Genomic DNA, 14693 nt, shown 5'->3' on the forward strand with positions numbered 1-14693 from the left:
CAATCCACTTTTGCTATATTTTGATGATAAATTTAACATTTTAGCAAAATACCTATGCCAAAGTTGTATAAAGGGTTGCGAAAAATATTGTATCTTTGGAAATTCTCTGTTTATTCAAGGTAAATTTTCAAAAACATCACATGTGGTATGGACCCCCTAATATGGCATCTTAGTTCTCATGGTCTCAAGCAAACAAGAATTTATGACCACTCATATGCATACCTTATCTTTCCTTGCCACCTGTGATCATCGTTCTCCAATGTTTATTAAAAAAGAAAAAAGAAAAAGTGAGAAGAAGGAATAATTACAGCAATGGAGTTTTCTATTAATCTCATTGTTCATCTTCTACTCTTCTACGGCTGACATAGGCATTGGTCAAAAAGCATCAATGATCAACCTATAGAGATTAGCTTCCATTCTCTCTCGTAAGCATACCATACCTTCCCCAGCTTTCCTTTTATAGTCTCAATAGCTTCTCTGGACATATAATATAAGCACGCAATGAATAAACTGAGTATATCTCAATGGCCTAAGCGAAGCTTTTAGGCCAAGGAAGCAAGCAATCATACACTTGGAACAGAAAATAGGAAGTGTAATGTAAGTATATTCTACCAAAAAAATTAATTTCTCATACTATATATGAACATGGCTCATTTTGTAGCAAACCACCGCATTATTCCAAAAATAGTATGTATAGAACCTTCAAATGGAAACACACGTGGTCTTAAACAAAGTAGGACGAGTAATTATTTGATGGGTTATGGAGAAAGTCGGAGAATTAATGCAGGTCATCAAAGTGGGAAAATATTGATGAATGCAAGAAGATTTGCGGTGCATAGTTCAACCTCATCAGCTGAGGAAGTGGGTTTGGTTGGGGATGGAAAATGCGCTGAGGGACAATTTGGATATTTAGTAAATGAGTATGGATGGAAGGTAAGAAGGCTGGTTGAGAATGCTGATGAGATGAGGAAAGCAGCTCAGGTTCAAGCTGAAGCATTTCATGTGCCTTTAGCACTTTTCAATGACTTATTCTTCGACTTCTTTCAGGTTTAATTCTCAACCTTCATGTTTACTTAATTTCTTTGTTGTTTTTCTGCTTTATTTTCAATTTTTCTTGGCTTTCAAGATTTACATCTTTTCTTTTCTTTCTTTTATTTTTATTTATTTATTTTTTTTTTTTGGCTGAGCAAAAAAAAATGTAATTAATTTTGAAAATTTCTGGGTATTCTTGTTAAAAGATTTACTTGAACTTTATATGTGTATTCTTGTTCATGAGTTAATGTCTCAATCAGACTTAGTAATTCTTTTTCCTGAATGCGAAAGTTAATTCATCCTTGGGGAAGGAATAAACATGATATGGTGAACTAATTGAATTTTGAAAAGTTCATCAAGGGTATTAGAGTTCATTGTAATTAAGATTAATGTACTATTACCGTCTATTTCGCGTTCATATCATGGTTAAAATTTTATTTTCTAAATCTGACAGCGTATAGATCGACACTTAATCTAAAGTTTTAGACGACAGGCAGTATATTATCAACATATCCTTATGTAACAGTTGTGTGTTGAATTGCTTCTAAATACAGGCTGAGGTGCTTTCTGGTCTTGTATACAAACTTAGAAACTCACCTCCGAACAGGTAAACATTGACAGTGGAAGATTAAGGGTCTGTTTGGTAAACATACTCAAAAACATGTTTTTAGTTTTTAAACAATATTACACATATTTTCATACACTTTTTCATCCACATGTATATCAAAAAAATACAAACAACATTACTCAAACTTCTCTACTAAACAGACCCTAAATTCCTAGTGTACATGTCATACATAATACAAAAGAATTGTGAATAGTTAGGTCCATTATGTGCATATAAAAATTTTGCAAGAAGTAACTGTACTTAGATTTTGTTTTTTAAGCCAAAAAAGACATTTTAATTTGTTGATGAAAGTATTAACAGGTATGCTTGTTTGGTTGCTGAGCCTACCACAAATGCTTCTGATTCACAAAAGCAAGTTGTGGGCATTGTGGATGTCACAGTGTTGAGAGACAAATCTGTACTTCAGTGTCTCCCAGCAGCTGAAGTAGAAGAGTATCTTTACGTCTCCGGGATAGCGGTTCTGAAAAGTTTCAGGTAAATTAATACATACTGTATTTCAATTTTCTTGTTTTAAAGTTTAATATAAATTAAGGAATAAAATGACTATGAAATGTTCCTCCCAAAAGAAGAACTCTTTCTTTTAATGAAATAGAGAAAAAAAAAATACTATAATTTTATCAATATTTTGAGAAACAAAAAAAATATAAATATTCCTTTCATTTTCATACCTCATTTTGTGAAAGAAAAAAAATATTGAATTGGATTCCTATTCCATTTTGTACTAGGATGATTGTTAGGTTTCTAGTTATTTGTTTGACCACTCAAGTCCTGCAATCTACTCCAACCTATTGTATCAGGACTTACTCTTTTCGATTTTTCAAATTTTTAAGTAATTATAATCTTTCTTACAATGTAAGTATTGTAATCTCGAATTATTCCTGGGCATAGTTTGAGATTTTAGTCTATCATATATACTCTTCATTTGATTCATTATAATGTAAAAGTACGATGTAACTATATTTCGAATATCTTTAAGATTAAATCAGATTGTTCCTTGTAGTTAAAGATATTATGACTAATGAGTGATGAGCCCCAAATCAACGGGAAAAAACTCTTCTCGTCAAGCAAGAGATCTGATGTTTAAATCATATGTTTTTCTTTTTTATAAGAAATAACTCAACTACTTTAAGTAATACCTACTCTCTTTTTCTTTTTCTTTTTTTTTTTGTCTCTCACTCCTCTTTATTTTCTTATTGTTGTTCTCCAACTCATATGGTAAAAAAGGAGGCAGAAGATAGCAACTTTGTTGCTTAAAGCTTGCGATGTGCTTTCTGTTCTGTGGGGTATCGAGTATCTTGCTCTGAGGGCCTATGAAGATGATTTTGGAGCACGTAAATTGTATACAAATGCAGGATATCGAGTTGTCTCAGGTGATCCCCAATGGATGACTACATGGATAGGAAGAAAACGACGTGTTCTTATGATTAAACGGTCTAATCTTCATACATTTAATCAAGCAACATAACTTGGCTTTTAGTTTAATTTCTTCATGCCTATTATGGCTTGTATATTCGTTCCTGGCTATATGCCTGCACATGAGTTTTATTTGTGCATAAATAGTTGCCAACCAACATGTAATTTGTATTTAAGGCAAAAATACAAATATTACCCTTTGAAGTCTGGTCAATTGTCATTTTTGATCCTTTAATTTTTTTGGTATTTTGATCTTGTAACTTCGCATTTGCTATCATCATTAGATTTTCTTAATGGCGACTTTTTAAACAGAATAAAGAAATGACTAATTGTGACAGCAAATGTGAACTTACCCACAAATCCATGATAAGTTAATGTGGCATGAGTATTGCCAATAAAATAGTGTCATGTGGCATGAAAAAAAGAGTCTTCCAATAATATGTTAACTGATTCGCTCACTATGTTCTTTCAAAAGTCTCTCTTTTCTTATATATATGGAATGGAAGAGCCAATGGACCAAAGTTGCTACACACTTTACAATACTATTTATATGTAAGGAGATTTGAGATTCTAACTCCTATTCTTCCTTAGTTTTAGTAGGCAAAAAATATTAACATAACAAATACTGTCTAATGATTAACCGTTTTTAGTTGGGGAACGTTAATTGTTTATTTATTTCATATTATAATAATTATTATTTGTACTGTTATAGCTAAGTGATAACTTTGTTCAATTATGACATTCGTTTTTATTGTCTATATAAATGCATGGTAATATTTCAAACGGAAAAATGGTTATTAACTTTAAAAAAAATATATATAAATCACTTATTTTTATTGTGGATATATCATTTGATGTTCTCTTATTGATTTGTTGGGCTTAATTATCTCCGCTCTTCAACTTTTCAGCTTATAAGAGCTGCAGGCTTTCAGCTTAATTACTAGTTGGTGATTTCAAGAGCTTTTGAGTGGAGACTACTCTTATAATATTAGAAATAATGTACATCGATCAGAAATAATGTGTTTTCTTTTTCTTTTTCTTTTTTTTGAGAAGGTATGTGTTTTCTTTTTCTAATGTCAGTAATAATGCGTTAAAACTCTTGGAAATAGTAAACTACTAGATATTCCAAAGATTATTTTTGGATTTATTTAAGAGTTACATTTCTTATTGTTTAAGTTTGATTTAAATTGTCAAAAGTCTTATAAATTAATTGGTATTTTTTGATATTCTTAACAAAGATTTCTAAAGTTCTTGTAAATAAATCGGTATTTTTTGATATTCCAACGAAGGTTTCTAAGGTTCTAAACTTTGAATCCCTCTCCCTCTAAAAAATAAAAAAAAATAAAAAGAGATTTGAATCCCCTTATTCTTTCCTCCAAAAAAGGGAAAAAAAAAAAAAATCCCTCCACCTCATTCTAATTATTAAAAAAATTCATTTAAATTTTTTTGGGATATTTAATTTTTTGTGTTTTTTTCAGAACCGATATTTTGGGTCAGTGAATGATAGTTAAGGTATTTCATCAAACTATGTCAGATGGTTAGGTAGGAGTTGGAGTGTGTGGGGGTTAAAGTATTTGGCTACATCTTTTGAGAAGTCACGTGTGCATCTTTTTTTCTTTTTCTTTTTCTTTTTTCCTTTTATTATTATAAATATACTATTTATGTTTATATTGGAGTAATGTAACGTGACTAATATATTAAACTTGTGCAAATTTTATGTATTTGTGATATATAGCAGTAACCATGAAAAGGTATATTTATATTAATTGGTATCGAAATATTTCGTTTTTTTAACTAAATCAAAACGGTTTTTGATACGGTATTGACTCTCTTAATTTATAAGGGATGATTATTTCTTTAAATAAAAACACAACCAATCTAAAAAAATAATTAAGGCCTCGTTTGGAAAGAGGGAATAGAATGGAATTGAAATGAATGAAAAGAATAATTTTAAAATATTCTTCCCTTCCCTTCCCTTGTTTGGGAATTTTAATGAAAGGAATGGAAAGTCTATTACCTTGTTTGGGAGTTTAAATAGGAGAGAATGGAATGAGTAATGGGAACACTCATTCCTCTCTATTTCCTTAAAACTTTAAATTTTCATTCCCTCGAAATTGGGAGGAATGGGAGGGAATGAAATTAGATTTAATGATTTTTTTACTAAAACTCCCAAAATATCCCTATATATTCAACCATTTATTTTAAAATAGGGGTTTAATGGTAATATTGTTATAAAATGATTTCATTACATTCTCTCCATGTTGCTTCCAAACAAGATTACTTACATTCCATTCATTTTCATTTCTTTCCATTCCCTTATTTTAAAACATCCAATCAATGTTACTTAATTCCATTCCATTCCATTTTTTTCATTCATTTTCCTTGCTTAAATACATTCCATTCCTTTCCATTCCATTATGATCATTTCATTCCATTCTATTCTATTTCCTTATGAACTCCCAAACGGAGCCTAAATCATAGTAAAAACTATTATATTATGTTGTCTATTAGAGTCTTCCAAATATGCTATTTATTTTTAAAAAATTATGCAATTAATTAAGTGAGTTATATTTTATCATAACAAATCAAATAACGTTACTTTGGTATTCTTCTATAAAAAAAATTTGGTGTTTGCAAGAAGCCTCAAGGTCTTGTGAAAGTGGGGTTTTAGTTCATCTTTCTTGGGTCAAATTTTGTTTAAGATATGCTTGATAGTGTTGTAAGGGCACTCAGGCGTGATTCTCCTGTGTAATGGTTCCTTGTTTGTTGTTTTGGTTTGTATTTCCTTAAGGTTTATATTCTAGGGAAAAAAAAAAGAAAAAAGAAAAGAAACTCTCGTTGCCCAGATTTTCGAGTAATTATTTAGTACATCTAGAGGACTACACCAACAATGTTTAGTGATTCTCTGTCCTTCCATCCAATTAATAATATAAACAAATAATTTCTTAGCATTTAGATTGATTTTTAGAAACACACTAATTTGGTTTTTAACCTTTGGATAGAATTTAGATATTATTTCTCTTATTGTTATCGGACTTAATATTTTCTAATTAATTCAACCATGTGGTTACATTAATCGATGAATCACATAATTAAATTTAATTACTTGTAAAGACTAAAGAGTAGAGACAGATGACATTTTTGTACTATACTAATACACAGTCAAACTTGAAAAGGTGTATGAGGCGGTAAGGTAGCTGTTTTTGGTTTTGGACAGTACGTAGTCTCGAATTCCATATTGACCTTGGATATAATCCTAATTAAAAGGTCTGAGTTGGGTCAGCAGGTTGTCCATTTTTTAACACATGAACTTTTTAATTTGTGTTTTTTTTTTTCCCTCACTGTTCAAAACAACTTAGGTCTCTACACTTTTATTTCTCTAATTTTCTTTATATAACTTTTACTTATTTATTGACCATTTTTCATTGTATACTAGTAATATTAAAATTTTGCATTCTAGTTAAAAATATTAATGAAATTACTCGCCAACTTGAGGTGCAATATTTAATTATGAATATTTCTACAATTGGATCTACAACTCGATGCAATTCATATTAATTATTTACTTATTTCTATTTTACCTAAAATGTTACTATGTTTTATTTGTAAATCTTTATATATTTAGTTAACTTTATATGTAATCTAATTTTATTTATATTTTACAAACAATAGGTGCACCTGATGAGGCTAATAATGTGATATGATCCACATTTTGTTTTAATATTCTATTGTATTGAAGTGAAGATAAGATCTATAAATAACTTTAGGTTGTATAACATTAAGTGTTTTACGTATTATTTAATTTGGACTACATAAATTTAAATATTTTATGTATTATTTAGCAATTATTATTATTATTTTTTGTTTATTTATTCTTTTATTTGTATTGAAAGCAACAAAGATTAAGTTTCATTCTTTTATACGTATATAAATATTTTCATATGAAAAAAATATAGGTCATATTGGGTTCAACCAAACATTAAAAGTCCAAGTTACATAAAAAGTTATTTTTTGATTTTATTCTTCAAAATAATTTAGGAAAACAAAAAACAAAAACGATTATCAAAGATAACCTAAACCTTTGACATATCAATTCAAAATACAAAAAATATGGCAATTTAAAAAAAAAGAAAAAAAAAAAAAAGACTAAGACTAAACTCAATTTATATATATTTGTGTTTCTTAAAAGAAAAACATAATAGATGATATAGCAGTTGGGGTCGGCGAATAGAGACAGAGGGAAAAACCCGAAAAGCCCTAGAAGATTTCTTGATGGATCCTCCACCGGAACAAGTCAACTACATCTGCGGAGGTATCATAGACTATTTGGTTTTCCTGGCAACCAAACATAGACTTATGATTTAAGCATTGATAGTGATTAATGGGTTTTACAGATTGTGGGATGGAGAACACTCTGAAGCCAGGTGATGTGATACAGTGCCGAGAGTGCGGTTGCCGCATCTTGTACAAGAAGCGCACTCGCCGCAGTAAGCTACTTTACTCTCTTTAAATTTATTTATTTATTTATTTATTTCATAAACTGTAAGGTTGTGCTGATTTAGATTTATATACTTGTTGGGTATGGTAATAGAGGGTAAGAGAGAGTATGACTCCATAAATTTTGTGACTAGGGCTTGCTTGTTCTTTTTTTGTTTTTGTTGTTGTTGAGGGTTTTAAGTAGTTAACGGAAGGATCCGGAGACAGGTGCATTATTTTAAGAACTCAAGACCGAGTCTTTCATATTAGATTCCACCTTTCATATTTAGAAATGTGGAGGTTTTCACTAGTATACCAACTTTCATATTTAGAAATGATTAATGTAAAGAATGGGAAAGGGATTTAGAGAGTAGGATTCAAGGTCAGCTGGGCCTCCTAAGAACAAGAAGAATAGAGAGAAGATTCAAGAGAACAGAGGAAAGAATCACTGAAGAATACATCTATTTGCTTAAGTTCCTTGTGTGTACAAGTTGTCGCCTCTTATACTACTCCTTAGCACCTTACTTCTGTAATTAACTCCATCCAGTAACTACCACACAGCTATTAACTAACTTATTATACCAACTGTCAATGTAACTAACTATAATGGACTCATATTCCAGCTATCAATGTATATCAACGTGTAATCAAGTGTATCAATGTTTAATCCTAACAATACCCTTCCCTTTAGAAGACCTTAGTTCTCTCCTTTGTAATTAGTTCTTTGTTGGTTTTTGTTTGTTTTGTTGTTTTTTCTATCAGTTTGTTTCTTTCTCTGTTCTCTTTGTTCTCCCTTATGTTTTTTCATGAGGTAGCTTCTTGAATATACATCTTTCTTACTTATCAAAAAAAAAAAAAGGTGAGGGAATCTTTGCTGCATGATATATAAACTCTCCCAAGTAGCATCTTTAGGACCTTCCCTCTACCATTGGATTAAGGCTTGAGTGATAGTTTTGCTATGAAGCTGATGAGTTCTTTCTTGTAGCACAACTGCTGGTTCTGATGTGCCTCCTAGGCATGAGGATAAACTGTTTAGCCCGTCAAGGGTGAAAAGCCCCTGGATTACCCAGTAACTGGTTCTGGTAGGTGGGGTCAATTGCTCGTAGGAGTTTGATTAATAGTGAGGATTGTTGTACAATATGCTTTGCAACGTGCAACTAATCTGAGAGAAGTTCTCCTACGTCATCAAAAAAAAAAAAAAAAAAAAAAAACTGCTGGTTCTGATGTGACAGATCCAACTTATATGACACCTCACCAACCCTTTACAGAATCTGAAATGGGCCATAATACTTAGGAGATAATTTCTTTACTTGGTGGTGCTTTAGGGATTTCTGTTTATAAGCCTGGAGTTTGAGAAACACCTAATCACCCATTGCAAAACTCCTTTCAGTTATGTGCTTATCAGAATACAACTGCATACTTTCTTGAGCTGCGACCAGATTATGCCTCGACAAGGAAGTTAATTGTTGCCTTGATTTTAGATGGGCGTCCACACTTTCAACCTTTGTTGTTCCAGGAACATAATCCATAATCCTAGGAGGTGGATATCCATACAAGACCTCAAATGTAGTAAGCTTGAGAGAGGTATGAAAATTGGTGTTAAACCAAAATTCAGCAAGAGGTAACCATTCCACCCAAGAAGCTGGTTTATCAGCTGCAATTGCCCTCAAGTAATGCTCAAGACTTTTATTCACAACCTCTGTTTGGCCATCTATCTGAGGGTGATAGGCTGAAGACATCGCCAGTTGAATGCCTTGAAGCTTCATCAACTCTTGCCAAAAATGAGAAGTGAAAACAGGGTCCCTGTCATTGAAATTTGAAGTAGGCATACCATGCTATTTGAACACATGTTGCATGTAAAGGGCTGCTACATTAGAAGCAGTATATGGATGAGACAAAGCTACAAAATGAACAAACTTAGTAAACCTTTCCACAACCACTAAAACCACATCCTTCATCTGAGATTTTAGAAGACCCTAAATAAAATCCATGCTCATAGCTACCCAAGGCGTCTCTGGTATAGGTAAAGGTTGTAACAATTAATAAACCAGCTGGACTGCAGGTTTCATGCTTGAGCCTTTGACAAGTGTCACACTCCCTGACATACTTCTTTACATCAGCTCTTAATCCAGGCCAATAAAAGTCCCTTTGGACCCTGTGTAAGCTCTTGAGATAGCCTGAATGACCTCCCATAGGACCATCGTGAATTTGCTGCAAGATTCTGTCTTCAAAGAATCACAAATACCCAAATAAATTCTGCCCTTATATAAAAGCAATCCATTCTGTAGAGTAAAGCCCTTAGGACCATCCACCCCTGATTGAAAAGCCTTCAAGATACTCTGGATAAATGGATCTGCAGCATAACTAGCCTTGAGTTGGACTAACCAATCAGGAGCTGGAAAGGAAATCATACACAATATACCATCCTGAGAAGGAATTTCACCAGCCTCAACCTGCCTGGACAAAGCGTCAGCCACCACGTTCTCCTTTCCTTTCTTGTATTCAACAATAAAAGCATACCCTAACAGCTTGGTAATCCATTTTTGTTGAGCTGGATTGCCAATCTTTTGCTCCATAAGGTATTTAAGACTTTGCTGATTTGTCTTCACGAGGAAAGGCCTTTCCATCAAGTATGACCTACACTTGTGTACAACAGTAACTAAGACCAACAATTCCCTCTCATAAGTTGATAATGCCAAATTCCTACCCTTAAGGGCTTGGCTGTGAAAGGCTATAGGCCTGCCTCTTGCATTAACACAGCCCCCAACCCTCTACCAAAAGCATCAGACTCTACCATACCATAAAGGGTTTATCAAAATTTGGTAAAGCTAAAACAGGTGGATAGGACATAGATGACTTAAGATGTTGAAAAGCTAAATTAGCTTCTTCATTCCAAGAAAAAGAATCTTTTTTTAATAGTGTAGTCAATGAGGCTGCAATCTGCCCATACCCCTTTATAAAGGAAAGTTCTAGTAAAATACACTGATAATCAATATTCAAGGAATGCTCAAACGCATTGATTGCAAAATATATATTTGTTTGACATTTTGATTTGTTGAGTTCAGCAAAAGATGAAACAAAGGGCATGATTTTGGTTTCTGAGTTGTGTTAGGTTCCAATTTCATTCTTAGATTATCAATTGTGTCAATTTAGTACCTAAAGTTATGAAAATGGTTTACTGTTACCCTTGCCCCCACTTTCCTTTCAGAAATCAACTGATTTTTGTATAAGATTTTGATAATTAATTTCGACAGTGAGGGTAAGAGTTACATTGAATTGTTTGCAGAATCTCAGGGATTAAATTGACATAATAAGTAGTTTTGGAATGAAATTAACTTTGATGCATAGTTACTTATCAAAGAAAAAACTATGATGCTTAGTTCAAGGACCAAAATAATTGCTTGACCTAAAACAAACCTCACACTAAATGTCTGGTAGCATATGATGTGCTCGTAGAACATTGTTGGTTCAGTTTCTAAGAGTCTTCATTTGACATCTTTGGTTTAGGTCTTACGAATCCTGGTTTCATGAGTTATTCTGTTTTTGCATATACAGTGCCTGCATTTGGTTGATAGCACTGGAGGGATAGTGCTAGTGTATGTTGTGCAAATTATTGGCAAGCTTCCATGTGATATATATATATATATATATTTTTTTGACAAGTAGTGTCTATATTGAAAAACTACTTTATGCAAAAGGAGCACATAGAAATCAAAAAGGACAAGGAAGAAAAAGAAGAGAACAAAAAATTAGTTACAAAAGACAAGAGAACTAAAGAATTGAGATTGCTATGATATGCTAGACATTCACTGGTAACCCTTTTCCTAATAGTTCTACCTTTTGGGATTGATGGTTTTGAACAAATTTATTCCAAGGTGTAGTTCAAGCAGAGCTCTTTGGCTCTTCTTTTTTTTTTGGATATACTGAACCAACTACCTCACCATTCACCTTATTCTTATTCTTATCTGGAGTTTTAGAAAGCCCTTGTGCTTTCAAACAGACTTCACTGACAGATGTCTTTTGTAAATTTTTTTTAAAAAAAAAAAACACTATCTAATGTAATATGGTTAGAATATGGTAAGTGCTGGGTGAAATTCTAGGTTTTATATTCTGCTGTGCATCTCAATGTTTTCTTATTTCTTGTGACCTTGTTGGAGCAAATCTTGTTCTTGTAAACCTTGTTGAATTATCTGGTTTTGCAATGCATGTTGCGTTGAACAGTGAATTAATATGGTGTTTTCCGTTGCAGTTGTTCAATATGAGGCACGCTGAAGAAGAGAAGTGAGGAGGGAGGCATGGGCATGCAGCAGCAACAACAAAGACAACAAAGACTATCTGTATTGGGTCCATTTTACAACTTGTTAATATGGTGGTTTAGTATGTAGTCATAGAAGACTATATTATAAGTTGCACTGTCTAAGTTTGGGATCATTGGATTTGATCTTCTATGATTAAATTTATTTTTTTGGACCTTAACGTTATATAGTACTTAGATTCCGATTAGATTCCGATTTGATTCCTTCCGTTTATGCCAAGGTTTTAAATTCCGATTCGTTCCAATGGTCTCGAATTCCAGCAGTTCCAGTCTCAATTCCAAGTTGTTCCAGATTGTGTTAGATTTTTTATTTTATTTAATTTTTTAATTTAATTTTTTTAATGTGCACGTGGTTTAAAGAAAAAAAAAACCATTGGTGTCGGGCCTTCCTTAATCCTTTAGAGATTACGAGTGTGATGGAGCATCCGTCAAAAGGATCATTTCATCAATTTCAAGAGTTTCTACCGACTGAGAGAGAAACTTTTGGTGTTAGGCCTTGTTTCATCCTTTAGAGACTATGAGTGTAATAGAGAGCTTTAAATGAACTAAGCCAGTCATGACCAATTTGGGCTTGATTTGATAAAAACCTTATTAATGTTTGTTTGTTTATAAACAAGCCAAGTTTATTTATAAACAAGTTGAGTCCAAGCAAAAAAAATTGTTCACGAACAAGCTCGTGAGCTATTAGACTTAAAACAAAACAATTCAAGCATAAACTTATTTATAAATTTATGTGTTAGCTATATATACTCATTAAACATATTTTAATAATGACATGACCAACATGAGACTACTACCTATTAGTCTATTACCTTAATAGGCTTAATTTTTTCTTTCCCTCAAAATTGACCAATAAGCAATAACCACTTTAGTCTATAGTTATATTAAAAAATAAATTAATTAATTAAGTGTGCCACATATAATCCTCTTTATCAATTATCTAAAATAAAGTTATGAAGTATTTTCTCATATATAATAGTTATAAATAGGAATTTTTCTAATTCTTCACCATTTAACGTGAATGTAAAAATTATACTTTGAACAATTGCTAAAGTTGTAGATAAGGAATGATGAATAAATGAATTTAATTATCTAAAATTTTAATTTGAATAATGGCTAATCATAAATATGACTAAATGCATGATAAAATGAGTAAACTATTTTCTTTTTTCATAATTTTAAAGATTTAAGCATTTGATAATGTAATTTTTTTAGATGTCAAGCTCAAAAGCTTGGCCTAAGCTTGAGTTCGAGCTTGATATTAAGCTTGAGCTTGGCTTGACTAATTAATCAAGCCAAACCAAGCCAAGTTCAAACTTTTTGGCTTTTCCACGAGATTGAGCTCAAACACTATTTTTAAGTTTGTCACGAGCTAGAGCCAAGCTTGAGCTTTTGACTTTTTCTGACGAGCCAAGCTTGAACATGCACTACTCAACAAAGCTTGGCTCATTTACAACCCATATAGAGCATCCGCCGACAAAAAGATCATTCCATCAATTTGAAGAGTTTCTACCAATTGAGAGAGAAATTGGGTTTCAGTTTTGAAAGAGAAAGAACCCAAGGGGAGAGAGAACTATAGATTGTAAATCCCACCAAATGAATTCACAACTGCCTACCTTCACAAAATTGTAAACCGCAGCCACATGTCCCTAGCAAAAAATAAAAAATAAATAAAATAATGGAATATTGAAATTAAATAAAAAGAAGAATAAACACAACTCATACCAATAACAGCTTATTATACCAAAACTAGTAAACTTTTGAATCTGAAATCTAAGATGATAGAACTGATGCGCAGGTAGTCGTTGTTGCGGGGTTTGATGGGACCATGAATGGTGCCGTCGGGAGCACAAACAGCAAGATCAGCAATGGTGTCTCTCTCTCCTCATTTTTTCTCTCTCTCAACTAAAATCCAATTTCGAGTGAAAACTTCACGGATGGTTTTTTATGCACCCACATGTGTGTCACATGATCACCATTAGTCAATTTAAATAGGAGACTAATAAAAGTTTCAATTTAGCACATTTGTGAAGCTTATGTACTAAATTGGTTAAAATGAAAGTTCAAGGGGTGTAATGGCCACTACCCCAAGAATGGCTCTAATACCACAAAGGGAGGCGAAACACAGCGCTGAAGGTGGAAGCACAGTAATATTATGTTGAAAATAAAGTAAGCAAAGTAAAACCAGCCAAGAAGGCGGTAGCAACAATTTAAAATAATATAATTGAAAGTAGAACCAGCCAAGAAGGTGGTAGCAACAAGTATATTAAACAGAAACTCAAAGTAGTTAGATTGAAAATAATATAAAATCGTCCAAGAAGGCGGTAACAGCAAATATAATAAATACAAAGCTTAAAGTAGTTATTATTGAAAATAGATAACAATACTTACAGCAGTAGTAGTTACAGGATTGAAACAGTTCAACAGTACAAGGCTTGAAACTAATTTTAGTTACAAGATTTATAAGGAAATAGTGGTAGTAGTGGAAATTCTAGAGAGAAATTCTAAAGGAGAGAAGTAGGCCTAAAGAAAATTCTATCTCTAGAGAATTATGAGTTTAACATAAGGGACATCCCCCCTTAAATAGGCGGAAAAAGCATAATGAACAGTAACAGTGAACAGTAATCATTAACAGTAAAAAGTGAACAGTGATTTTTCACTTTTTGACTCTAATTAGCATGAGAAAGGGCATAGTGGAACTTCAGTTTAGACTTCATCATTTGGCATTTTATGCCGAAAGTAACATGAGGAATCTTAAAAAATAACATCATTTGCATGGGCCAGCAATGTAATACAATAGTGGAATCTTTTACCAGGGGTAAACATTGT

General features: G+C 32.4%; 2 protein-coding genes across 2 annotated transcripts; both read left to right on the forward strand.

Moving 5' to 3' along the window:
- Positions 1-208: 208 nt before the first annotated feature.
- On the forward strand, positions 209-3287 carry LOC115958844. Its single transcript, XM_031077097.1, has 4 exons — positions 209-1047; positions 1587-1639; positions 1961-2134; positions 2885-3287. Exons 1-4 carry the CDS (start codon positions 640-642, stop codon positions 3123-3125), a joined length of 876 nt encoding a protein of 291 aa, XP_030932957.1. The 5' UTR covers positions 209-639; the 3' UTR covers positions 3126-3287.
- A 3998-nt stretch (positions 3288-7285) lies between these two features.
- LOC115959573 (DNA-directed RNA polymerases II, IV and V subunit 12-like) lies at positions 7286-12057 on the forward strand. Its single transcript, XM_031078015.1, has 3 exons — positions 7286-7385; positions 7468-7560; positions 11799-12057. The coding sequence occupies exons 1-3, from the start codon at positions 7346-7348 to the stop codon at positions 11819-11821; spliced, it is 156 nt and encodes a 51-aa protein (XP_030933875.1). The 5' UTR covers positions 7286-7345; the 3' UTR covers positions 11822-12057.
- The last annotated feature ends 2636 nt before the right edge of the window (positions 12058-14693 follow it).

Source organism: Quercus lobata, chromosome 9, assembly GCF_001633185.2.
Source record: "Quercus lobata isolate SW786 chromosome 9, ValleyOak3.0 Primary Assembly, whole genome shotgun sequence".
Classification (NCBI taxonomy): domain Eukaryota; kingdom Viridiplantae; phylum Streptophyta; class Magnoliopsida; order Fagales; family Fagaceae; genus Quercus; species Quercus lobata.